Source organism: Schistocerca cancellata, chromosome 3 (assembly GCF_023864275.1).
Source record: "Schistocerca cancellata isolate TAMUIC-IGC-003103 chromosome 3, iqSchCanc2.1, whole genome shotgun sequence".
NCBI lineage: Eukaryota > Metazoa > Arthropoda > Insecta > Orthoptera > Acrididae > Schistocerca > Schistocerca cancellata.
Genome location: NC_064628.1, coordinates 899581583 through 899608052, shown reverse-complemented (window position 1 = coordinate 899608052; position 26470 = coordinate 899581583). Strand labels below are relative to the sequence as shown.

General features: G+C 40.4%; 1 protein-coding gene across 1 annotated transcript in view; it reads right to left on the bottom strand.

Annotated features, from left to right (window-relative positions):
• Positions 1-22865: 22865 nt before the first annotated feature.
• The window catches only part of LOC126175971 (splicing factor 3B subunit 3), a 51813-nt gene continuing 48208 nt past the window's right edge, over positions 22866-26470 (bottom strand). Inside the window, exons 16-20 of the mRNA XM_049923068.1 lie at positions 25714-25879; positions 25341-25553; positions 23509-23658; positions 23198-23395; positions 22866-23109 (exon numbers count right to left, since the gene is read on the bottom strand). Coding sequence (XP_049779025.1) covers positions 22969-23109; positions 23198-23395; positions 23509-23658; positions 25341-25553; positions 25714-25879 — 868 coding nt within the window. The 3' untranslated portion in view covers positions 22866-22968. The remainder of the gene's footprint in view (positions 23110-23197; positions 23396-23508; positions 23659-25340; positions 25554-25713; positions 25880-26470) is intronic.

Sequence of the window (26470 nt, the reverse complement as noted above, 5' to 3'; positions counted from 1 at the left end):
TAATAAAGTCGCGTGAACTTAATGAGACATGGGAGCTGACAGAGTGCTCACCAAGAATAAGCCAATTGACAGCAAATAGGTCTTCAAAGCTAAACATAATGAAGTTGGTGAAGCATATAAGCTGAAGATGTAAGGCAAGCCTTGTAATCAAAGGCTATGTTCAGAGGAAGGGTTGTAATTATAATGAAATGTACGCTCCTACTGCATGTTTGGCTACATTGGGAATGCTGGTGTCATCCTCATTGAAGAAAATGTATATACACGCCAAATGGATGTCAAAAATGCTTTCCTGCATGCAGAGCTACTTGAAAATGCCTACATGAACATCCGTCGAGGTGTCACAGGTCAAAGGAATCAAATTTTTAGATTAAAAATGGATTGAAACAAGCTCCTGGTACATGGAGTGCAACATTTGATTAGTTTTGTCTAAAGTACTGGACTTAGACAGTCAAACGTTGACAGATGTTTGTATATGTTCAGTTTGGAAGATAGTGCAATGTGTCCTCTGTTACACGACTATGACATTACAAATGATACGAGTAATCCTGATGAGACCAACAAGAATTAAAGGGCTTTGGAAAATCGATTTTTCTTGCGAGATATGGCAGAACTTAAATCATTTCTTGGCAGGATTCGAACCTGTGACTGTAGCGAAAGGTAATAGAATTCGGTACTGCAAGAACGTGGTTTAATGGTGCAGAAACAAGGTGATAAACGATTACATAACTTTGTACGTAGGTGCGATGCTGAAGCGAAGTGCCCTGGCTGACTGCACCTGATCAAATGGGCTGAAGCAGTCGCGGAGCTCGCAGACCTCGACAGCACCGGCTAGAGGGCGCTGTCTTCTGTGTCTCTCGTAGTGCCAACTTGAGAAACTACTGCGTGGCATCGTTGCTATCGATACCACACAAGTGATAAAAAATAAATTACAAAATACTTCGTCCTACAGTTATAAAGATATAGACAAAACTGAAACCGAGGTAGTGATTGGTTCGATGATTCTATGTTCCATTCTCAAGCCTGGACGTGAAAACTTGGCATCATTTTTCGCAAATGACTGTAAATGACGTCCCATATTTCGTGCAAACATGTCTCTAAAACGATGTGAAGTTTCACTGGTGGCTCTCAGATTTGATGATGCATCTACTCGCCAACAAGGGAAAAGAGATGATCCTGCAGCAGCTGTGTCCAATATTTTCAACATCTTTATTTCTAATTGTCAAGTGGTATATTCGATTGGGGCTCATGCATGTGCTGATGAGAGTCTAATCCCATTTAGAGGCAGATGCCGATTCAAAATATTCATGCCCAAGAAACCTACTAAATATGGCATAAAAGCCATGTGCCTCACAGATGCACATTCTTCATTTCTGTATAATGCTTACTTTTATGTGGGGAAAGATAGTGATAGAGCAACACTATCTGAGGAAGAGAAAAAGTTCCAAAAGCCATCACAGTCTGTGATTCCTCTTTGCAGAAGTATGTACGGAACAAACAGGAATATCACAGAAGACAATTGGTTTTCCTCCATTGAAATGTGTAAGGAACTACTGAAAAACAGGTTGACATATGTTGGAACTCTAAAATCCAACAAATGAGAAGTTCCAGAAGAGTTTCTTCCCAACCCAAAGAAAGAAGTGGGATCCAGTATTTATGGTTTTACTAAGGATCTTACACTATTGCCTCTTATTCCAAAAAAATCTAAGGCAGTTTTAGCGCTTTCTTCAATGCACCACACTGCGTATACTGATGAAAGTAGCAACAAACCAGAAATTATCGTTTTATATGTTGTTGTGGTCTTCAGTCATGAGACTGGTTCGATACAGCTCTCCATGCTACCCTATCCTGTGCAAGCTTCTTCATCTCCCAGTACTTACTGAAACCTACATCCTTCTGAATCTGCTTAGTGTATTCATCTCTTGGTATCCCTCTACGATTTTTACCCTCCACACTGCCCTCCAGTGCTAAATTTATGATCCCTTGATGCCTGCGCTTGATAATGGAAGCACGACAAGAAAAATCAAGGCACGTTCAAAGGATTTGTCAACCAGTGAAAAGCATTTAACAACACAAAATCGTGCTAGATGTTCGAAATCTTCAGGAGAACAGGTGTAAGCTATAGGGAAGACACATATTATTTAATGTACACAGGACTCAAGAGGGAATGATAAGAATGCAAGACCAAGAACGAAGTGGTCAGATTAAAAATGCTATGATGCTGTCTTTCACGCAAGCTGCTCAGTCTACAGGCCTCCAACGAAGAAGCAAAGAAGTTTCAGGAGTGGGACTGAAATTCAGGATGAAAGGCAACTGGTGATGAATTTCGGTGATTACATTGTAATCATCCGTGAAAGTGAGGAAAGAGCTGAGTGTCTGTCAAATGCAGAGAACAGTCTATTGTTGACTGTACTGTGATAAAACTGAAGGCAGACGAAAGTAATGAGAAGCACCAGAAATTAAGTTATCGGTAAACTTAACGTTGGTGTTGGGGGGCCATGAAGCAGACGAAATAAAGACATTCTGCTACCTTGAAAGCAAAGTAACACATGGACAAAGAAGCGAGGAGGAAATAAAAGACAGACTAAACCAGGTAAAGAGGACATTCCTCGCCAATAGAAGTCTAGTATCAAATACTGATGTAATTTAAGGAAGACATTTCTGAGAATGTACGTTTTTCAGCACAAAGTGCATGGAAGTGAAGAATGGACCATAGGAAAAACAAGAGAATCGAAGTATTGGAGATGTGGGGCTGTAGAAAGATGTTGAAAATTAGACTAATAAGATAAGAAATGTGGAGTTTCTTCATAGAATTGGCGGAAAGAAGGGACAGTATGATAGGTCATGTGTTAAGGAATAACTTCCTTGCCACTTGAGGGAGCTGTATAGAGTAAGAGAATGAGAATGAGAATGCTCTGCTCCAGTGCAGATGCTTGCAAGCATTTGTTTCATCTCCAAAATATGTGTGTGTTATTAGCTTCAGAAACTTGTTCTTTTGAATAACATAGTACACTCAAGCAAAACCAGGAGCGCTGGCAGTCACGCCCCGCCTCCTGTCCGTGTGGAGGTGGAATCACGTGACCGGCCTGTGGTCGTTGTGGAGCGGAGACTGCAAATTCCGTGTGAAATTTGAGTCTTGCTAAGAGGCAAGACTCAAGTTTTGCCTCTTAATTCACAGTTAGCAGTAGTGATGGACTAAACTGCGATTTTCCGATATCAGTGATCTCCATGAATGCTACTTTTCAGTATCTGTTATTCTTAACTGTGATTTGTCGCATCTGTCCACACAGAAAATTGCATCTCAACAAACCTGTCATTGGTATGTATGTTTTACGTCTGTTCTTCCGTTGGCTTTAATTTTGTATTAAAGAAACAACTGTGAAAATATTAATAGTGTAATTAATATCTAAGTAGCCATACAGTACCGTAATAGTTCGTGTTTAGAAAATGAATTCTAACATATTGTTATGTTCTCAGGTACCCGAACTACAATTCAGTCACTCAGTAAAGTGATAACTCAAAATATCATTGTCAGCAGATCTGGAGAAATTGCCACTGCGTCTTTAGACCATTTTCGTCAGACGAGAGGTTAGTTTCTAAGTGTTTCGATGGACTTAATTACTTAAGTGAGATTGTTCTTGCAAATGTGAAATATATCCCATTGAGTGGCTTTCATTACAGCAAATATTAGCAATCTACTCTGTCAATTATATTGCTTGTAATTAGTGACAGCAAAAATTGTTTAATAATCCTTGTGATTTTGCAGACACAGTTCTGGTTGCTGTACATATCTATCCACATCAAGGCTGTTGGGAGAGAAGATTCAAGAGAGCTCTTAGAGGATTTACAGTTTAAAAGTGACATTATTGCGAAATAAGTGTGCAGATGAGTGATTAAACTGTATTTTATTGAAGTTGTTGTGCGATTTTAAAGGAATAATAAATGTTAAATACAGTGAGTGAATAATGAAAATCTCATTTTCCACATGTTAAGCCGTCCTATACCCGTAATTTTCCGCCACATATTTATTGGTAAACACTTGTTGGAGAGTGACATGCCCCCCCCCCCTCTTTCTCCACAATCTTGGTGTGACACTGACCTGTAACATATCCCGAAGTCTACAATATGCATTTTGAGGCTGTTGATACGAAAGTGGGAAGTATAGATCTTACAGTTAAATCAGGAATAGCTTAAGTGCATTACTTGAAAGTAACACAGGAAAAGCTTACTTATGTAGGTGGTAGTAGTGTCGGCAAAAAGTTCTTGTGTGTGAAGTAGCCATGTAGAACACCAGGTTTAAAACTTTTCTCCCGAGTCTTGAACTGTGTCGGAACAAAAGTGAGGCATTCATATGACACAATAATACCGTTTTTATTTCACTACACTTATACAGGTGTCTGAGTTCTGCTGTGTTAACATTGCAAAGTCCTGTAGGCATGTGGAGTATTAACCAAAACTGTCATATTGGAAGCAGAATCAAACACATTTGTTACGTTACTTGATATTTTCAGGAGAAAAAGGCAATGTTGCTTCTTATTAATATAATACATTCAGTCACAGCTGTGTCTGACCAACCATAACTGATGCTGAATGTGTATGTCGTCATATAATATGAAGGGCTTATTTCAATAGTGGTACAAGTCCATTACCTCCACTTTTCTGTCTATAATGCTTCTGCAATTAATGATCCAAACAAACATAAAGGTTCATCTCTAGCAAGACGCCATATGCTTGAATATTTCTGGTATCTCAACAGCAGATTTTTCAGCACTCATTTAACTTTACGACTCTGCATCTCAAAATGAACAAAAGTGGACTTGTACCACTATTAAAATAAGCCCTTCATATGCAGTTTTATGCACACAGTCACACACAGCTCGTCGATCTCGTGAGGCACAAGGCTCTCGTAACGAAGTACGTACGTCGGTCAACAGATGGCACTAGGAAAAGAATGTCAACTACGCTTTTTAGTTGCTACTTGCGACTTCTAGCCGCGATTTGTCACTGAAATCGCAGAAAGCAGTACGGAATTCGGCCAACAGATGGCTCACGGCGTTGAATGCGAAATGCTACTTGCGACTGCTAACTGTGACTGAAATCGCAGTTAGATTTTGTAAAGTTGTTATTGTGATATCTGTGACTTCTCATTCACTGTGATTTATAACATACGCGATTTCCTGCCCACCACTAGTTAGCAGTATGTGATACACTGCAGTGCAGTGGAGTGGAGTGGAGTGGTGCTGCCACTTACAGTTCAAATCTCGTACTTCAGAAGAAAGCGGGAGAAACAACAAACTACTAAGAAACATAAAGAAAGCCAAAATCATCAAGAGGTAGCAGACAAATTGCGAAAGTCTGAAATAACAGTTAGGTCATATAGGCCATAGCAAACAACGAATAGCACAAAACGGTGGCAACACATACTGCAACAGGATGTGTTTGCAGCTCACAGCTGACCAAACAAAAACAGGCAAACAATGTCGGCCTCTCATTTCAAACAAACGAATGAGTGAACTCGCCCAGTACTTTGGACGAAAATTGGTCACTGCGCATTGGCCACTGTATCCTGCACAGACTGTAGCAGCTGGCTTGTTGTGGCGCAGCCGAATAGATAGAAAACTGTAGTGGAGCAACAACCTGATGACAGTGAAGCCCAATGACCGCGGTATAAGATTGTGTCAGATAATGTGTCTAATAACTATGAAACGACAGGTAAATGTTAATGTTTAGTAATCATAGCTAGAAGCTTAATTATGACGGACGAATACGTGATATACATTGTCTTTCAGCAACGATTGTAACGCATTCAGAACAGGAAGACAGTGTCTGGAAAATTCAGGTTAGACATATATGTAAGCAATGAGTTTCAGAGAGCAGAGTTAGTAACAGAAAAAGATCTAAAAAATTTGTTTTTGTATAATTGTATGTGGTGTATGGTTAAGTTTGTATTTGAAGTGAAATGAACTGTCTCACAAAGATCAAACACGGAAACTGACTCACGGATTACGTGCATTATCACCTGACCCACCCTGCCAATCAGTCAAATATAGAAACAAGTTGTTGATAAGTCGTAATTTCATGACACTAATACTTAGGATACTGGCTGGTTAAACTACATATCGGTTAAATTAGTTTACTGTCTGCATGTTATATGGATCCAAACTTTACTTAATGGCTACCCAAGAGGGTTTCATAAACTAGGTTGTACTTTTTACTATGCACATAAATGGCTCCGATTATAATTTGGGTAGTACCGTAATTTAAAACAAGTAACTATCTGTTCCAAGGAAACTATAGGTCTTTCTGGCTGTAATCTGAATCAGTGTGTATATGTGGACAAGGAAACAAAAATTCCCAAGCTTCCCAGTTAAAAAAAGCATTTTTCTCACGTAAAAACACACTTCTTCCAAGATGAAAAATACACATAAGTGACAGTACATTTTCCCCAGAGCTGTAAAAACATCAGTCCTTTGAATGGTAAAGGTTTTATACATCAGCGAGAAATTTTACAGAACGCAAAAGCTCGGGATTTTTTTTTTTTTGAAAGATCTGTGATGTGCAGCAACATTTATGTTGCATATTTTCATATTACATACGCTGCATGCTTTCTTATTCATATTACGAAAGTAAAAATTCGGAACAACAAGTTAGTTTCTGAAGGATTGAAATCGAGATCGAAATGCGCTTTTGTACGCCAATAATAGCTCATGGTACGTGATCTCGCCAGCCAGTGACAGCAGATATTCAGAGCATTGGATACATTACGTCAGTCAACAGTAACATTACTGTAAAGTAGTGTGAACACAAATAGGAAAAGTTAATGGTTTAAACTAATGTACAAAGTGTAGCTACAAGAGAAGTTAAGCTTTCACATATAATATTGACCTTTAAGATTAGTAAGCTACAAGAAAAGTTATGCTTTGACATACACTCCTGGAAATGGAAAAAAGAACACATTGACACTGGTGTGTCAGACCCACCATACTTGCTCCAGACACTGCAAGAGGGCTGTACAAGCAATGATCACACGCACGGCATAGCGGACACACCAGGAACCGCGGTGTTGGCCATCGAATGGCGCTAGTTGCGCAGCATTTGTGCGCCGCCGCCGTCAGTGTCAGCCAGTTTGCCGTGGCAAACGGAGCTCCATCGCAGTCTTTAACACTGGTAGCATGCCGCGACAGCATGGACGTGAACCGTATGTGCAGTTGACGGACTTTGAGCGAGGGCATATAGTGGGCATGCGGGAGGCCGGGTGGACGTACCGCCGAATTGCTCAACACGTGGGGGTGTGAGGTCTCCACAGTACATCGATGTTGTCGCCAGTGGTCGGCGGAAGGTGCACGTGCCCGTCGACCTGGGACCGGACCGCAGCGACGCACAGATGCACGCCAAGACCGTAGGATCCTACGCAGTGCCGTAGGGGACCGCACCGCCACTTCCCAGCAAATTAGGGACACTGTTGCTCTTGGGGTATCGGCGAGGACCATTCGCAACCGTCTCCATGAAGCTGGGCTACGGTCCCGCACACCGTTAGGCCGTCTTCCGCTCACGCCCCAACATCGTGCAGCCCGCCTCCAGTGGTGTCGCGACAGGCGTGAATGGAGGGACGAATGGAGACGTGTCGTCTTCAGCGATGAGAGTCGCTTCTGCCTTGGTGCCAATGATGGTTGTATGCATGTTTGGCGCCGTGCAGGTGAGCGCCACAATCAGGACTGCATACGACCGAGGCACACAGGGCCAACACCCGGCATCATGGTGTGGGGAGCGATCTCCTACACTGGCCGTACACCACTGGTGATCGTCGAGGGTACACTGAATAGTGCACGGTACATCCAAACCGTCATCGAACCCATCGTTCTACCATTCCTAGACCGGCAAGGGAACTTGCTGTTCCAACAGGACAATGCACGTCCGCATGTATCCCGTGCCACCCAACGTGCTCTAGAAGGTGTAAGTCAACTACCCTGGCCAGTAAGATCTCCGGATCTGTCCCCCATTGAGCATGTTTGGGACTGGATGAAGCGTCGTCTCACGCGGTCTGCACGTCCAGCACGAACGCTGGTCCAACTGAGGCGCCAGGTGGAAATGGCATGGCAAGCCGTTCCACAGGACTACATCCAGCATCTCTACGATCGTCTCCATGGGAGAATAGCAGCCTGCATTGCTGCGAAAGGTGGATATACACTGTACTAGTGCAGACATTGTGCATGCTCTGTTGCCTGTGTCTATGTGCCTGTGGTTCTGTCAGTGTGATCATGTGATGTATCTGACCCCAGGAATGTGTCAATAAAGTTTCCCCTTCCTGGGACAATGAATTCACGGTGTTCTTATTTCAATTTCCAGGAGTGTATAATATTGGGCTTTTTGTGTGTGTTACACTTTAAGATACATCACACAAATATGCCAGTATAATTTTAAATAATAACAATGTCTGGTCTTCTGAGTTCGAAATTCTTCAAAGTGGCTAGTCCTCAATGCGTTAAGTTTTAAATGAGAGTCAAACGCTCTGTGATTTATGAAATTCAATGCATTTTCGCACATGTAACACAATTTATCTTGCGTAAAAGAAAATTTACTTTGAAACTAACGCTTTTCAAAGCGCCATTCGCAACATTTCCCGGCTACTTGGTAGAAATAGCTTCGTTTCAGCAGTTGCCAGAGAGCGCAGAAAACAGGTGTTACTGTGCGTGGACAGCAACGATGACGTAGGAATCACGTATGTTCGTGTGTATATGGTATTAAGAGGTCTTAAATGACGTCATAAAATAGGATACCGTACTCCAACATCATCCGAATTTCGTAAACCATACTAAAATGCATAATTCGGTTTACAACGCACATTCATATATCCAGATTCAGAATGAAGTAGGCCCCAACCTGATATTAAGCTTTTCAGTGCTGTTTTCAGGATGCAAATTTTTTTGAAGTACCACTAACGTGTAGTCTCGTGTTTCGTTGTTTATTATGGCATAACGCCATACGTGCCAGAAGATGAAAATATCCACTTTTCAAATTCAGTGAACAGGCAACTGCTCGAACGAACTTAATGGCAACAGTTTGTTATGAAGTGCTCCACAGTCTTCGTCCTACAGCCTTTGACACATTTTACTGTTTATCAGTTCTTACCAGCCAAAATTACAAAAATTTAAGACTAAAACAATGAAAAATTGTTTTTCTTGGTTCTCTCCCGGGTTAAAAAATTCCGGGTTTTCCCCGGAGCGCACTGCACTGCACTGCACTGCACTGCAAATCACTGGTTTCATCGACCAGGAGTGGGACAGGCTAAGCAGCGAAGCTGCTGTTCCTGGGTGGACCTCAGGATCCCCGGAGCGCATACACGTGTACATTTTATAAAGTGCAAGGAAACGTCATTTAAAATATCCAGAAAGCAACAACGCCTGTCGCAACAGTCACAAACTGACTCTTACTTTGTAACGCTCAGAGGGCCTAAAGTGTACGTCACGAACTTGGGCGAAGACATGTTTTACTTCACAAGCAAACAAATACATCAATGTACACAAAACATTCCACAGTTACAGCAGATACGTAAAAGTATGTACACTAATCTTTAAGATTTTTCGGGATATATGATTGCATTTATATCCTGAGTATACGGCATACACGGTTCCAAAAAGAAATTCAGAAACTATGTAGCTTATAAAACAACACACTAACTGTTCTCACTTTCAAAACTACAACAGAACGATCTCGCAAAATATGACGGCCGACAGTACAAAACGGTACCGCAGGGAGTGCTGAATAACGCACCACAGCCTCTATACGGCATGTATTCTCTATATCTTTTGCACATGGCTGAGGGTTTGTGTGGCTGCTAGTGTCACATGGGTCAGTCGTTTCTCTTCTCAGTGTTGTCAGTGTTTGGCAGCAGGTTAGAGGCCTCCTGCAGCCTCTGATGGCGGCAGACAGTGTGTTTTGCCACTACGAGAGTCATCACACACCAAATCTCAGAAATCCTCTTCGAACGCACTTATTGGCACTTGCACATAGTCTGCAAGTGTCGCCCAGAAGAAGTGGTAGCCACTGCTGTCTCTGCTGCTGCCAGCAACCTCGTGGTGCTAGTATTCATTGCTGAGACCACAACTATTGAGCCAGAGGCAAACGTGTTACAGTGCGAGATGCTGCAGGTCTTAATGGTTGACTACACTGTAGAGCTATTGTAGCTTTGAACCTAACGCAACACCAGTAGCTTGAAACATGTAATGAGCTGGCCGTTGCAATTTGTATAGAGCACTGAATGCATTTTCAGATGAGGATACTACTGGATGCAGTGACAACTAATGTATTTAACACAGGCATCCATCAGGAGGGAGCATTGGGGTGCCCCATGTCCTATCCCTTGGCAGCAGAAATGGGGTGATCCATGTTTCCTCTTCAAGTTCTCAACAATGACATTTGCCATCCTCTTGTTTTAAATGGTACTTAGGAACACGACCATGCAGAGAAGTGCTGTAGCATCACATGGGTCACCCTCAGAACAATGACATATGTTGGTAGCTATTTTATTTCCTTACTAAATCTAGTATTACTAATGGGGTAACAATTTTCCTTTTGGGCAATGCTCTCTGTCAGAACCCTCTTGGGAATTGGGGTACCTCATTTGCAACAGGATGCACTTGCTGAAACTATGCTCTTGAAATTCCTCTCAAAGGTATTCTGATTTCATCTGTCAGATCAGGTCGATTATCTTTTTCTGATATCTGTAAAAATGTTGATGTGATTTTTGGATGATCCAATAGGCTTTAGCAACATTTCACTACATGTCTTTACATGTTAAGCAACTTATCAACTACTGCACCTTTCCTAACTAATTTCCTGTGCTCAAAAATATCTGCAAGAACACACACTGTATCTAATGCATGAAATATAATTTATCGGGGACATAAAGGAAACTCCAGGATGGAATGTATAAACAATGGAAAATTCAAGATGGAATGTAATTGTTATCAGGCACAAAGCTAAGTGTGCTTTAGGGACCATACACTTTGGCCACACACCTGTATTCAAAAGGATTCCAGGATGTGTATTCAATTCTTTTTCATTCTCAAGAATACAATTCCCAATTCTTTGATGCCTTCAATTCTACCTAACACTATTTTAAAGGTACCTGTGTTCCAGTGGAATACCTATTAGATTCTACGCACAATTTGCATACCAGATTTCCCTTCTTTTGACTATAATGTAAACTCCTCAAAGGACCTTGCCCAGTAATTACAAGAAAGCATTGGTGACTCCAGTTTATAAGAAATGTAACATAAGTGATACCCCAAATCGGCTGTCTATTATCTTTGAGAGCCATCTTTGTAAATACTCTGAGCTCAAACATAATATAGCTCCAACTGAAAGACATCTTACACACAAACCAGCATGACTCTGAAAACACTGATCATTCAAAATCAAACTCACATGACATCTGAAAGCCATGTATCCTTGACTTCTGAAAAGCATTTGACTCAGTACCACTACATGAAATTTAGATCATTTCTGGCATCAAACGAAATTTGTGACAGGAATGAGGATTTACTGGTAGCAGTGTTCCAGCAGGTTTTCATAGCTGGAGATATGGACTCTAGCTGTTCATGTTGTATGTTAATGATATGCTAGACAATATTCTACAGATGATAGAATTATCTCCAATGATGTAGTATTTAAATGTAAAATTTTGCGTTTCACAAAACTATAAAACATGTAATATCAATGAGTCACATTTGGAATCAGTCAATGCAAACAAATACCTGAACATAGCAATCTCCAGAGATCTGAAATGTAATGATCACATGCAGACAGTCTTAAGTGAAGCAGTTGGCAGTTTGGTCATCAGTAGATACTAGAAAAATTGAGTTTACAAATTTACAAAACAATCATGCAACACATCCTAATAATACACTAAAGTGTGTGAGACCCATACCAAATAGGAATAACTGGGGATACTGAATGTGTTAAGAGAGGGGCAGCATTAATGGTTACATGTTTGTTTGATCCACAGGATAGCAGCATCTTCCAAAGCATATTTAAAAAGCTTAGACAACCAGCTATAAATACTGAAGCTATTAATATAGTACCAGTTTTCCAGCTAACAGTCCAACCGTGAGCGTCAACAGCTCAGAAGCCTCACTACAGGTGATATCCTGCTGTCAGCAAAGGCGTTTGATTCGGTCATCTGCTGCCATAGCCTATTAACACCACATTTGGCAGCATTGTCCTAAGCAGTATGTTTGTCTTACAACTCACATTGATTTCTGTGGTTAATTCACGCAGTGCTGCTACTGTTAGCATTGACAATTCCATACAAACACTGCTGCTCTCGGTCATTAAGTGGAGACTGTTAGCCACTGCATTGTCCATGGTGAGATGCTGCCTGAAATTTGGTATACTCAGCACACTGTTGATCTCACAATATCGCAAAATGGAGTGTTCCATGTGTGTAGTTCCAGCTACCATTCTAAGTCTTAATTCGCATTGCACGGCCAGCCATATTTGACATCTTTTCACATGAACCACCTGAGTAGAAATGACAGCTCTTCCAATGCACTACCATTTGATACCTTGTGTACTTGATACTACCACCATCTGTATAAGTGCATTTCACTACACCATGACTTGGCATCTCAATGTATGTGGAGCCTGTAGCTTATACTGGTTCCCTACTTTCATACCAAAATAATGTGAACAGGCAGTCTTCACAACAATTGTAAGATTCAGTTTCAGTTATGAACATGTTACTTCACCACAAACATAACTAGAGTTATACACTGAATTTACACATTTTCGTGGCATTTTAATTAAGTCCACACCTGAAAAAATAGGCTGCAAATCCCATGTGTGGACATATAAAAATATTTTGGAGAGCACTATGGAAATGACAACTGGTGGGAAAGCTTTTGATGCTAACTTTCATGAGACTCCACTGCTAGACCCAATATAAGGCATTTCTACTACTGATTGATTGCTTAGCATCTAAGCAGAATAGCAGTCAGTGAGATTCACTGCCACTGACATCTGAAATCCATCTCAACCTAGGACACCCACACACAATTGCAGCAGCCACCTACTCACGCCCATTACATGGCATTATGTCCCATGCATACTGCACTACAAGTCTGTGGTATAATTGTTTAATTCTCTGCACTTTTTGTCAATCTGTGATCAACTGCCAGCACTCAATTTACCAGGTGACACAGGAGACTGGAAGTTTCCAATGAAGAATACTCTGTCCGTTTTAAAATTAACATATGTTTATGATGAGCCAAGGACCTTGCCACTGGTGGGTAGGCTTGTGTGCCTCAATACAAATAGCCGCACTGTAGGTTCAACCACAATGGAGGGCTATCTGTTGAGAGGCCAGAACGTGGTGTTCCTGAAGAAGGGCAGCACGCTTTTCTGTAGTTGCAGGGGCAACAGTTTGGATGACTGATTGAACTGGTCTAGTAACATCAACCAAAACAGCATTGCTGTGCTGATACTGCAAATGGCTGAAAGCAGGACGACACTAAATCTGTAATTGTTCCCAAGAGCATGCGGATTTACTGTATGGTTAAATGAAGGCATCCTCTTGGGTGAAATAGTCCCCCATTTGGATTTCCAGCCAGGGACTACTGGGGAAGACTACGTTCCAGGAGAAACAAAACTGGCATTCTATGGATTAGTGTGTGGTATATCAGAGCCCTTAATCAGACAGATATGTTAAAAAATTTGAAAAGGGAAGTGGATAGTTTAAAGTTAGATATAGTGAGAATTAGTGAAATTTGCTGGCAGGAGGAAAAGGACTTCTGGTCAGTTGAATACAGGGTTATAAATACGAAATCAAATAGGGTTATGCAGGTGCAGGTTTAATAATGAATCAAAAAACAGGAACACTGAGCCCATGCCTACCACATCAGTAAAGTTTTTATGCCAACTAGTTCTGCAGACGAAGAGAGAAAAATTGTATGATGAGATAAAAGAAATTATTCAATTAGTTGAGGCAGATGATTTAATTGTCAAGGGGGGCCGGAATTCGATAGTAACAAAAGAGAAGGAAAAGTAGTAGGTGAATATGGACTGGGAGGGGGGTAAGGAATCAAAGAGGAAGCCACCTGGTAGAATTTTGCACAGAGCATAACTTGATCATCACTAACACTTGGTTTAAGAATCATGAAAAAGGCTGTATATGCAAAAGAGATCTGGAGACAGATTTTAAATTGTCGACTTTTCTGGGACAGATGTGAACTCTGACCACAATTTATTTGTTAATGAACTGTAGATTAAAACTTAAGAAACTGCAAAAAGATAGGAATTTTAAGATGGATAAACGAACAGAACCAGAGGTTGTAGAGTGTTTCAGAGGGAGCATTAGGGAATTGTTGACAAGAACAGGGGAAAGGAGTACAATAGAAGAAGAACGGATAGCTCTGAGAGACTAAATACTGAAGACAGCAGAGGATCGAGTATGTAATAAGACAAAGGGTAACACAAGATATATTGAATTTAACTGATGAAAGGAGAACATATAAAAATGCAGTAAATGTTGCAGGCAAAAAGAAATACAAACGTCAAAAAGAGAGAGAGAGAGAGAGAGAGAGAGAGAGAGAGAGAGAGAGAGAGAGAGAGGAGAAGAAGAAGAAGAAGAAGAAGAAGAAGAAAGAAAGAAAAAAAAGGCCGACAGGAAGTGCAAAATGTCGAAGCGGGAATGGCTAGAGGACAAATGTAAGGATGTAGAAGCATTTATCACTAGGGGTAAGATAGATGTCACCTACAGGAAAATTAGAGAGACCTTTGGAGGAACGAGAACCACCTGTGTGAATATCAAAAGCTGAGATGGAAAACCAGTCCTAAGCAAAGAAGGGAAATCAGAAAGGTGGAATGAGTATTATAGGGTATATACAAGGGCGATGTACTTGAGGGCAATATTGTAGAAATGGAAGAGGGTGTAGATGAAGTGAGATGGGAGATATGATACTGCGTGAAGAGTTTGACAGAGCACCAGAAGACCCGAGTTGAAACAATGACCCAGGAGCAGACAACGTTCTGTTAGAATTGAGAGCAGCTACGAAGGCAGGTGTCTTGCACTTTCTGTGCAGAGAGAGGGAAGATACGTTGCAATGCTGCCAATTTCCTTCCATCAAGTCAAGCACTGAGACAGCTGACGGCGCACTAGCATAAACATCGTTCCACAGTTAACTTTAAGAACTGCATTCTTAGTAACGAGAGGCCTTCCGTGTGTACTCGCACAACCTTCCACAAAAAATTAATTAACGTTTAACTCAGTCACAACATTTCCAATCGTATAAAATATAGAAATAAATAATTTCTCTACATTAAGTTCTATAAGGTTTAAGACAACAGACTCAGAAAGTAAAAGAGCTGTAACGAAAATAAAAACAGGAAAACCACTGTATGTGATAACAAGGTATATATGCAAAACTTCACGCTATTTTCCGATTTGTAAAAGCTTTCTTGAAAACTCTAATTTATATATAAGTAACAACGAATATTTTTCCTATTGTATAACAGAAAGCAAATTAAAGCCCAGCGATGATGCTGAAACCTCAACGGAATGTCTCTGGGTGATAGCACAAAAAGAAACAATTTGTTTTGCTCAAGGCTGATCCCTTCCAAAAGACTATTTTGTCAGTAATCATGACGTAGCTCCATTTTTTCTTTAAATACTGTCCATGTTTAATGTTCCATCTTTTGAGCGACGATTTGTTTTGATAAAAACATGAATTTTTGCATTGCTTACATTAGGCACCCACAGTGATCAAATACATTTAAAGCATTTTCTAGTTTTAATAATTTGTGACCATAAGAATCAAAAATGTGTTACTAAAAGTTAATTTCTTTCATTGTGCAACCTGCTATGGAGTTATAGTATGTGTACTTAATTGAACTAAATATGTTTTATGAATAAAATGTCATTACGAGGTCAAAGATGAAACTTGAGCTACTAAATTTCTTATACTGCTGCAGTCAGTCAGTCACACAAAGTCATTAGTAGCAGTAACTGGTACTTACTTGACAGCAAGAAATCCATGCCATCGTCTTCACTGTCCGATGTAGAGGGATCAGACTCTGCAAGATTTAGATGAATGGTTCCATAACCATGTCCCTGTTGTAATCTTCATCTTTTAGTTTTTCAGTGTCTTACGCAAGCTGCCCATGCAGATGTTGAGATGCTGTCTCTTGCCTCGTGTGTAAATCTCTCAACATCTAAAATTTTGAATGTATTCTTCTTTTCCACAATATATGCTGTCACCTGAGACCACACCAGCTTGAGTGGATTGTAATGGCAATGGTATAGGGGTAATGTAACAATACGGTGTCCATACTGCTTTGCAATTTCATCTGTCTCAAACTGTGTATGTAGGCTTGTGTTGACAAGGACAAGTAATTCTGCTCTGGTATGCAACGAGTTATGAGGTATTGTTAGATGACAGCTGTGCAATAATGTCTGCCTTTTTGGAGTTCGTTCACTTGCATTGAGTGGATGTTCACATTGTCCATGACTATAACTGAAGCCTAAGGAATATGTGACTATAACTGTCTAGTAAACCACCTTTTGAAGACACTGTCCATTTCAGAATTGGAATCTTCAAAATACTTAACCTTTGATGCCTTAAAAATCAGTTTACTCTGGGGAATAAAGCCAGTATCTGCTGGTCTGACATGAAGCACTATAATTTTGTTGCCTTTATGATCAGGAACTTTTGTTAATCAGAAGCACGCAAGGGCTACGTGCTGGAAAATGAGCGATGGGTATGGTTGTTCAAAAGTTTCATCTAAGTAATAAATTCAAGATGTGTCAGCTTCTCTGATCTCCTGCATCTTGCACTATTCTTGCAGCTACTACAGTATCACTTTGTTCCAGTAATTTTCTACCACCATTCGTTTTCTGATACCTGAACCCCATGTCTTTCAATATCCTCAACATGATCCATTTGCTTCTGTTAAAATTTTCAGCTTCTTTGATACGCGAAACTAGTTTTTCTGCTGTTGGATACTCTTATTCAGCATACATGCTGAACACTATGCGCCACAAAATATTTTTCACAAAATTGTCTAGCTCACCCACTCCTTTTTTTGCAGTTGTGTTGCTTTCCTGGTGGTCTGAAAACAGCTGAGCTGCAGGCTTGCACTGACGTCTTAGCTTCGCTGGATATTCTCTGAATGGTCTCTGATGTCTGCTGCTCCTGGCATTTCACAACGGTGTGACCCACTCCTTGTGCCAGCATAGATTCAGCGGAAGATTGTCTCAAAGTCCTCTTGCCTATTTTTATAGCACTAGGCATGATTGCTTACCATCACTCATGACCACTATTAAGGCCGTCAGCACGGAACACTGACTGAAATAAACAGTTAGAATTTCTGAACACAGCGCAACCTGCACAGAACAAAGACAAGAATGTCACTGGTGTGCGACTGGCCGAGAGTCACAGGGTACACATGCGCATGCTTCTGTGCATCTGACCCTGACCCACCTTCATAGCTACTCTCCAATCCAGAACTACTGATTGCCTTGGGAGGGCCAGCCAGGCCAAAACTCTTCCATCTGGTGAACAAGATGTACGAGACAGGCGAAATACCCTCAGACTTCCAAGAATATAATTCCAATTCCACAGAAAGCAGGTGCTGACATCAAAAAATTACTGAACTATCTGTTTAATTAGTCATGGTTGCAAACTATTAACACTATTTCTTTACGAGCAAATGAAAGAACTGGTAGAAGCCGACCTCAGGGAAGATCAGTTTCAATTCCGGACAAATGTAGGAACATGCTAGGCAGTACTGACTCTGCATCTTATTTTAGAAGATACATTAAGGAAAGGCAAACCTACATTTATAGCATTTGTAGACTTAAGAGAAAGCTTTTGACAATGTTGATTGGAATACTGTCTTTCAAATTCTAAAGGCAGCAGGGATAAAATACAGGGAGCGAAATGATATTTACAATTTGTATGGAAGGGGCATGAAAAGGAAGCAGTCGTTGAGAAGGGAGTTAGGCAGGGCCGTAGCCTATCCCCAGGGTTATTCAATCTGTACACTGAGCAACCAGTAAAGGAAACAAACGAAAAATTTTGAGAAGGAATTAAAAATCCAGGGAGGAGAAATACAAACATTAAAAAAAGTTTTACATCATCCTGGTTCCCAGAACTCCTGAAGATAGACATTGACTGTGCATATTTTATCCGAGAGAGTCCCTTTGACTGTTCAGAGATGTCAAACCCACCCAAAGATGTAAACAACCATTCACATGCGCAGCACCTGTTAGATTGAGGGGGTCCAACAGCAAATCAGTTCCAGTTGTTCCACCAGGAAAGAGGTACATGGCTCATGTTGTCTGTAGTTCAACCATGCCTAGGTGGTCAATAATGCGGTTCGATTGCATCCAGATTGTTACTTTGTTCCAGGAAGGGCTCTCAACAAGTGTCCCGGCATGTAGGACTGAATCAAAGCGATGTTGTTCGGACATGGAGGAGACACAGAGAGATAGGAACAGTCAATGACATGCCATGCTCAGGCCACCCCAAGGCTACTACTGCAGTGGATGACTACTACTCACGGATTATGGCTTGGAGGAACCCTGACAGCAATACTACCATGTTAAACAATGCTTTTTGTACAGCCACAGGACGTCCTGTTACGACAAACTGCGCGCAATAGGCTGCATGATGTGAAACTTCACTCCCGACGTCCATGGCGAGGTCCCTTTGCAACCAAGACACCATGCCAGTCCGGTACAGATGGGCCCAACAACATGCCGAATGGACCGCTCAGCATTGGCACCACGTTCTCTTCACCAATGAGTGTCTCATACACCTTCAACCAGATAATCGTCAGAGACATGTCTGGAGGCAACTCAGGCTGAATGCCTTAGACACTGTCCAGCGAGTGCAGCAAGGTGGAGGTCACTTGTTTTGGTATGGCATTATGTAAGGCCAACGTATGATGCTGGAGGTCATGGAAGGCACTGTAACTGCTGTACAATACATGAATACCATCCTCTGATAGCAGAGCCATATTGACAGCATATTGGCGAGGCATTCGTCTTCATGGACAATTCACACCCCCATTGTGCACATCTTGTGAATGACTTCCTTCAGGATGACATTGCTCGACTAGAGTGGCCAGCGTGTTCTCCAGACATGAACCCTATCGAACATGCCAAGGATAGATTGAAAAGGGCTGTTTATGGACGACATGACCCACCAACCACTCAGGGATCTGCGCCGAATCGCCGTTGAGGAGTGAGAGAATGTGGACCAACAGTGCCATGATGAAGTTGTGGATAGTACGCCACAACGAATACAGGCATGCATCAATGTAATCGGATGTGCTACTGGGTATTAGAGGTATCCAGTGTGTACAGCAATCTGGACCACCACCTCTAAAGGTCTCGCTGTATGATGGTACAACATGCATGATGGTACAACATGCAATGTGTGGTTTTCATGAGCAATAAAAAGAGTGAAAATGATGTTTATATTGATCTAAAATGTACAGGTTCCAGAACTCTCAGAACCGAGGTGATGCAAAACTTTTTTTGTGTGTGTAAAAACCAATTTACCAATGACATTGTGATTCTGTAATACAGAGCAGAGGACTTTGAAGAGAACATGAACAGAATGGACAGTGTTTTGAAAGGATGATATGAGATGAACATAAAAAAACCAAACAAGGATAATGTAATGTAGTCTAATTAAATCAGGTGATGCTGAGGGAATTGGACTAGGAAATGCAACACTTAAAGTAGTAGACGCGTTTTACTATTTGGTAAGCAAAATAACTGGTGATGGTCGAAAGAAAGGATATAAAATGTAGACTGGCTATGGCAAGGAAAATGTTTCTAAAGAAAAGAAATTTGTTAACATCGAGTATACATGTAAGTATCAGGAAGTAATTTCTGAAAGTATTTGTATGGAGTGTAGCCATGTATGGAAGTGAAACACGGGCAATAAAAAGTTTAGACATGAAGAGAATATAAGCTTTTGAAACGTGGTGCTACATAAGAATGCTGAAGATTAGATGGGTAGATCACGTAACTAATGAGGAAGTATTGAATAGGATTGGCGAGAAGAGAAGTTTGTGGCACAACTTGACTAGAATAAGGGATCGGTTGGTAGGACACATTCTGAGGCATCAAGGGATCACCAGTTTAGTATTGAAGTGTGGAGGGTAAAAATCAGAGGCGGGCCAAGAGATGAATACACTACGAAGAAGGATGTAGGTGCTTAGTTACGCTGAGATGAAGAGGCTTGCACAGGATAGAGTAGGGTGGAGAGATGCATCACACGTCTATGGACCAAAACAACACTTTTATTGATGTTAAAGCTCATTATGTGCCATTTAATGTATACCACAGTTTTTGCGAAAAATAATATCTATTTTGAATCAATGGTCCTTGTCTTCTCCAAACCCCCATCCCACAGACCAATGTCTCTGCAAGGATGGCTACCATTTCTTGGATGACTGCATGCTTCAACTGGTTCAAATTTCACAATTTGTGGTTACACACACTGCTAGAAGTATCCCTACAGAAAGGGGTAACACACTGATAGGTCTGGAGATATGCAAGGCCACAGAACATTGCCATGAATCAAGGAAACTGCCACTGAAACATTTGTGGTGTGTGATGTAGCACTAGCACTATCTTGCTAGAACCAAATACCTTTTAAAGGGATTCTTTACCTTGTCAGTTCTTGTTCCAAGCAAGCTGAATGAACAGTCAGTCACCCCATTTTCATTTTTTCATTGGGGGGGGGGGGGGGGGGGGGGGGGGGGGGGAGGGAACCAATCCAATAATGCTGAAGGAGCCAATGGCACATCAGAGTGACTTACAGTGTGTAAAGGATGCTAGTGAATAAGGTGTGGATCCTAAGGAGCCCAGTAACACAGGTTTTGTTTATTGATGGTCCCCACTTAAAGGAAAATGAGCAGCATCACTCATCAATAAAATCACATCATCCAAAATCACTTGGGTCTTTGTGTACAACAAAATGAATTTGTTCGGATGGAATTTTAATGTGTGCAAAATGTCAAAACTGCTACCTCACTAGTGTGACATCTCACTGGCCATCCTGGGCTTCTGATTATTGCTTCCCTTGTCCTTGCACCATTTTCTGGTGTTACACTGCATCTGAATCTGAAGTCTGTACACTTCTGTTCCCAACTGATCTGAAGTGTTCCACCCATCATCAGAACTGTCACAACTCTGTGTCTACAGAGATTGAAGCTTACACATAGCATTCACTATGTAACTAACACTCACTACTACTAACAAAAACCCCAGACCAACAAACAAGGTTGCAAGTACAACTATTCAAGTGTAACTGGAAAGGCAGCTGGTGAGGAGATGTACTACCTACCCCTATTTCAATATCTCTTAACACTGCACTTTCACTCACAGTACTAGGCAATTCAAAACTATCCATCTGCCATGTGTCAACCCAAAAGCTTTAGTTTCACCAAAATTTAAATTTTCACACAATACAAGTTGGTTCTGATGCAACATTGCACTTCTGGCTATGAAACTGCTTGAATTTCTCCATCTCTTTCAAATCTGACTACCGATACGTATGTTATCAGATGAGAATGCATTTGAGACATGGTGCTACAGAGAATGCTGAAAATCGGGTGGACTGTTAACGAATGAGGTATGAGGTTCTCTGCAAAATCAGCAAAGAAAGGAGCATGGAAAAAAAAGACACTGATAAGAAGGGACAGGATGACAGGAGGTGTTAAGGCATCAGGAAATATCCTCCATGGTACTTTGTAACTGAAGAGGAAAAAATGTAAAACAAGACAAGACACTGTTACACATACAGCAAATAATTGAGGGCAAAGGGCACAAGTGTTGCTCTGCAATAAAGAGGTTGGCACAGGAAAGGAATTTGCGGCAGGCCATATCAAACCAGTCAGAACACCGGGGGGGGGGGGGGGGGGGGGGGGACCACAAACCTACTGTTATGTGAATCCAATTTACACTTCTGGTTTTCTTTTTAGAAATTGTGATCAACATCATTAACAGTTACTGAAATGTAAAACCACTTCTTATTTGCAGTGACAACATGCAAAACAGCCTCCATGAACTAATCCTACCAAGGCTGGTAAGCGGATCACTGCCCAAATTATTCCACACTTTCCTTAAAAAGCATTTTACCGCATTTGAAGTACTTCAAAGTACAAGATCAATATTTCAATTAATATCAATTAAACTCATTAAAATTCACTTATAAGTTTCAAAGCTTCTTCGCTAGATAAAATCCAATTCTACTAATCAAATGCAAATCATCTGATGTGCAACTACCTCATTCTGTCCACATTTTGTTTGGTTTTACTATGCTGTGTGTCTTGCTAATATACCCGTAGCACTGTCAAGTATAGCTCATCCATGAAATGTCCACGAAGATCAAACTTTATATTCTGCAGATTTCTAATAATCAAGTTCGGCGGGTAAAGAAAAATAATGTCGAGGAACACCTTTAGTCAGAGAAGCCTCAAGTTCACTGGCAGAAAAACGCTGCTGATTCTTAATAAACACCATGATTAACTGACCGTGTAATTACTGCCACAAAGGAGGAGGCCATTTTAGAAAAAGGAGGTTTTTGCAAGAGCAAACAAGTCTTTAAAAAACTCCCCAACCACCATTTTTTTCAAAGCACCAACACTGTTTCGTCAGTGTGACGACCTTTTAAATTTGCTTGTTCTTACAAACAAAACAAAATTTTGTTGGTGTGAATTCTGCCAAATATAGGTATTAAATTTTCAGGTTCCTAGTCATGAGGCATGCCTCTACAAGCAACACGGGGAAGCCTGTGTGGCATTGAACAATATTAGGCATATATTAAACATTTAAAAAAATAGACTAGCAATCACTTTTACTAAACTTTATTTACAAAATATAGCATTATAAAGAAATGGAAGTCATAAATAAAATAATTTGTACTCAATGGTAGTAATATAATGGAAATGTGCTTAAAACGCATAACGTGTGCGAATATCCTCAAGTTTCTTTGAAACTTCACTCGGTGTCCGGTCGAGATCTTCTGCAATACTTTTCTGTTTTGCTATGTCTATGGAATTGAACTGCTCACACAGGTCCCCATCCAACACATTCTGGAAAAAAATTGCAGAAGGTTAGATGAATGTTAAGCTTACTTCTTTTTGACTGGAACATAATATGAAGCATTTGAAGTTGTCATACCTTTACTGGGTAATAGTATGATCTGAAGGACAAATGATCCCTTCCACACAGAGGTGGGTTTTCTGACCTCATATGCATTTCAAGATGCTGAAAGAAGTCTTGGTCTTCATGGGAAGTGAATGGTACAAGAACACCTACTGTTCCTGATAGTGTAGTATACACCAAGGATTCACTTCCACCTGGGATCAATGTTGCTTTCTAAAGAAAGAAATCAAGAACAAAGTATGATTAAGATCACCAGCTGAAAATATTTATATTTTTATTGCCCAAAGAAAGCATATATCCCAGCAAATGACCAATTTACTCCTCACCTGAAGGGACATGCAGATCTCTCCCACATGAAAGTTAGCAACCACACCAGCCTTTTGAGAAGCCCCATTTAGCAAGCCCCTGTCCCAAAGTGCTTTGTTTCCTGTTGGATCTTCATCTACATCATCCGAGATATTACCAGATAGTCTTATCTAAAAAAGAATATGTATACAATAATGAAGAAACAAACTGACTTTTCACACAAAAGACAAAGTACTACAACCACATACATTAAACAGAATACTACACTACTAAGGATTAACTAGCCATGCTATATACTGGTGTAAGACTTTTTTGAACTTTCAAGTGTATTCTGGTCGTGCAACAAGTTTCACATGAACTTCATTGCAGCAGCATATGAAACAAGTTAACTGCAAGAGTGCTAGTGTTTAGCTGGAAAATATCTGAAGGTTTAATGAAAAATAATCTAGCATCCTAGCCTTCCTACAGCATGCCTATTGAAAGAGATGAGTGAAGCTATATCTTAGGTACTACAGTAGTAAACAGTTTCTTAGCAATGTGAGAAGACTTTTCCTTCTTTTGTATCAAAATAATACACTATGTATATTAAATGCACTTTTAATACAGTTGAACTAAATTTTCTATAAAGACAGAACTACAGGAATGGGAAGTAACTGGAAACGGACCTCCACTACTTTATGAAAAATTTACAACACTGAAATAGAATATTTATTAAGTTCTATACAGATTTAAAGCATAGGTTCCCTACCCCAAAATAAGACAAAATATCCATCAAAAATGGGGCTCTAAAATGCATAATTTAAGAGCGACGAGCACTTTTTCAATAGGAGACACACTTTCATAATAGCTAAGATTAGCAAGTGCCCATAGCACTTTAAGTGCACACTCTAGAGCACATGTTCAGAGTTTTTTTCTTCTTCTTGTTTTGATGTAAAGAAAATGTCACCAAAGTCTTTAAAGGGAATTCTGTTACAACCTGTACATCGTTTCAAGTCATTCACTCAGTGTCAGCATATAAAATTTAATAATTTACTGTACCATGTCGAAACTGTGGCAATGCACAGCCATGATTAAAGCATTATTCCTAAAGAAATGAAGAAAACTACTTCCATTTTACACTTCAGTAACATCACAAAGCTTAGCTTAATAACTAGAATTTACAATAATATTCAGAAGACTTGACAAATTTTGAAGAATCCTTTAAGGGTGCTTAATCATCTGACAGATTAATACTGTTTATCCGATCTGTTGTAATTTTGTCTAAAGCACCGCCAGTGTCCACACTATGAACTAAACTGCTGGCAGTTCATTTTTAAACACACACAATTTTGAGTCCCCACATTTTTTGTCCGTCTGTAAGGGCTTATCTCAAGAAATATGGTAGGGATTTCAATACAGTTACCACTAACAGACTAACACACAAGGAAGATTTGTCTGTAAGTTATTATCGCTATGCCAGGCAAGTTGCCTGACTAGATATTTAGAGCTACCTATGTGAAGCCATGACAGGTCCTAGTAGCTTACACTTCACTTGTTTGAAAGAACTCAATTCCCTATTACTTTGAAGAGTTACTGCATTAGTCACCTGAGCCTTAAAAAGCTGAAGCTTCAGTAAGGCTTTTGCACCATTGTGTCAGGTTTAATTTATGGCAGCATGTCACCGTTAGTGCAGTGACTGCCCTTGCCGGCAATCAGTTTCCACAAAATGATTTTGCTGTGACAAATTTAATTTTCTCAAATAATAATAATAATAATAATAATAAAAACCACTGCAACACGCTGAAATCATTTGTATAATATAAAAACACAGACTGGTATGTTAAAGGTAGGTTGAATGTTCTGATCTACTTACCACAGCAATATTGCCAAATTTGTCCGCAGTGGCTACAGTATCATAGTCCAAAATAGTTGCTGTAGTTATCCACCGTGGGTGTGTGTCATCAGCAAAAATTATTAACTGGTTTTCACGCCTTTTGTAACGCACCATGAATACGCTCTCTTGTACATCAGATACAAATATCCTCTGACCCATGGCCTGAATGTTAACTATTAAGTTAGGTATATGCTGTGGAAGAAGAATGAATTAGATATGCAATGTTAACAAGGAAAAATCAATCTGATAACGACAGATCAGAAAGTTGAATATATCACAGTGTATCAAAAGTCTAACATGTGCGAAGCATCATTTCAATTAAAAGGCATTATAGTTAATCAAATATTCAAACCTTGTTCTCACACTTCCGGAGTAGTTTTTTTTTGCCCATGTCATACAGACGCAGCATGCGCCCAACCCCAACAAGTACACGTCCTTGGAATGGAGTGATAGCTGTAGGTACTTCATCAACAGGGGTCTTGTGTACCAACTCCATGTTTGTACAGTCCGCATTTAATCTAAAAAGTGCATAATTGCAAAAGAGCAAATGTAATCCATCTTATATAAATATTCATGTGCATTCACATCCAACAGTAAAAACAATAACTAAAGACAATGACCATCTGTACATATTTAACTGAATGTCCACCTTGATCAGCAAAAGTAAATCATTCAAGTATTAGTTTTTAGCTATGTAAGTATCTGACAGCACTAATACTCCAGCTTTACAGTGTGATAAATTAGCTGTCACTTGACAGGTACTGCACTGCACAGCTCCCACCACCAACAAACCAATGGGAGCCTGGCAATGTTGGCACACAGTATGTTGCCACTTCTGCTGCACTGTCCTGCCTAAAGCATTCTGCCAGTCCGCCCTCAGCGACCCGTTGCATAGTGAAATTTTGGTGACTTAGCTTCACTTGCCTATAGATGTGGATGAAAGCAGTTGAAAGAGGGGCAGACAGTCTGCACACCCCGAGGAAACTTTCAAAAGTGTCAGACATGGTGTGATCATAAGCAGTCAGTTGCATGGGCCTCTACTTCCTTTGGATAGAGTGGTGGAATGCACTGTAGCTGCTCTACAATTCAACAAACAATAAGGGGTAGGA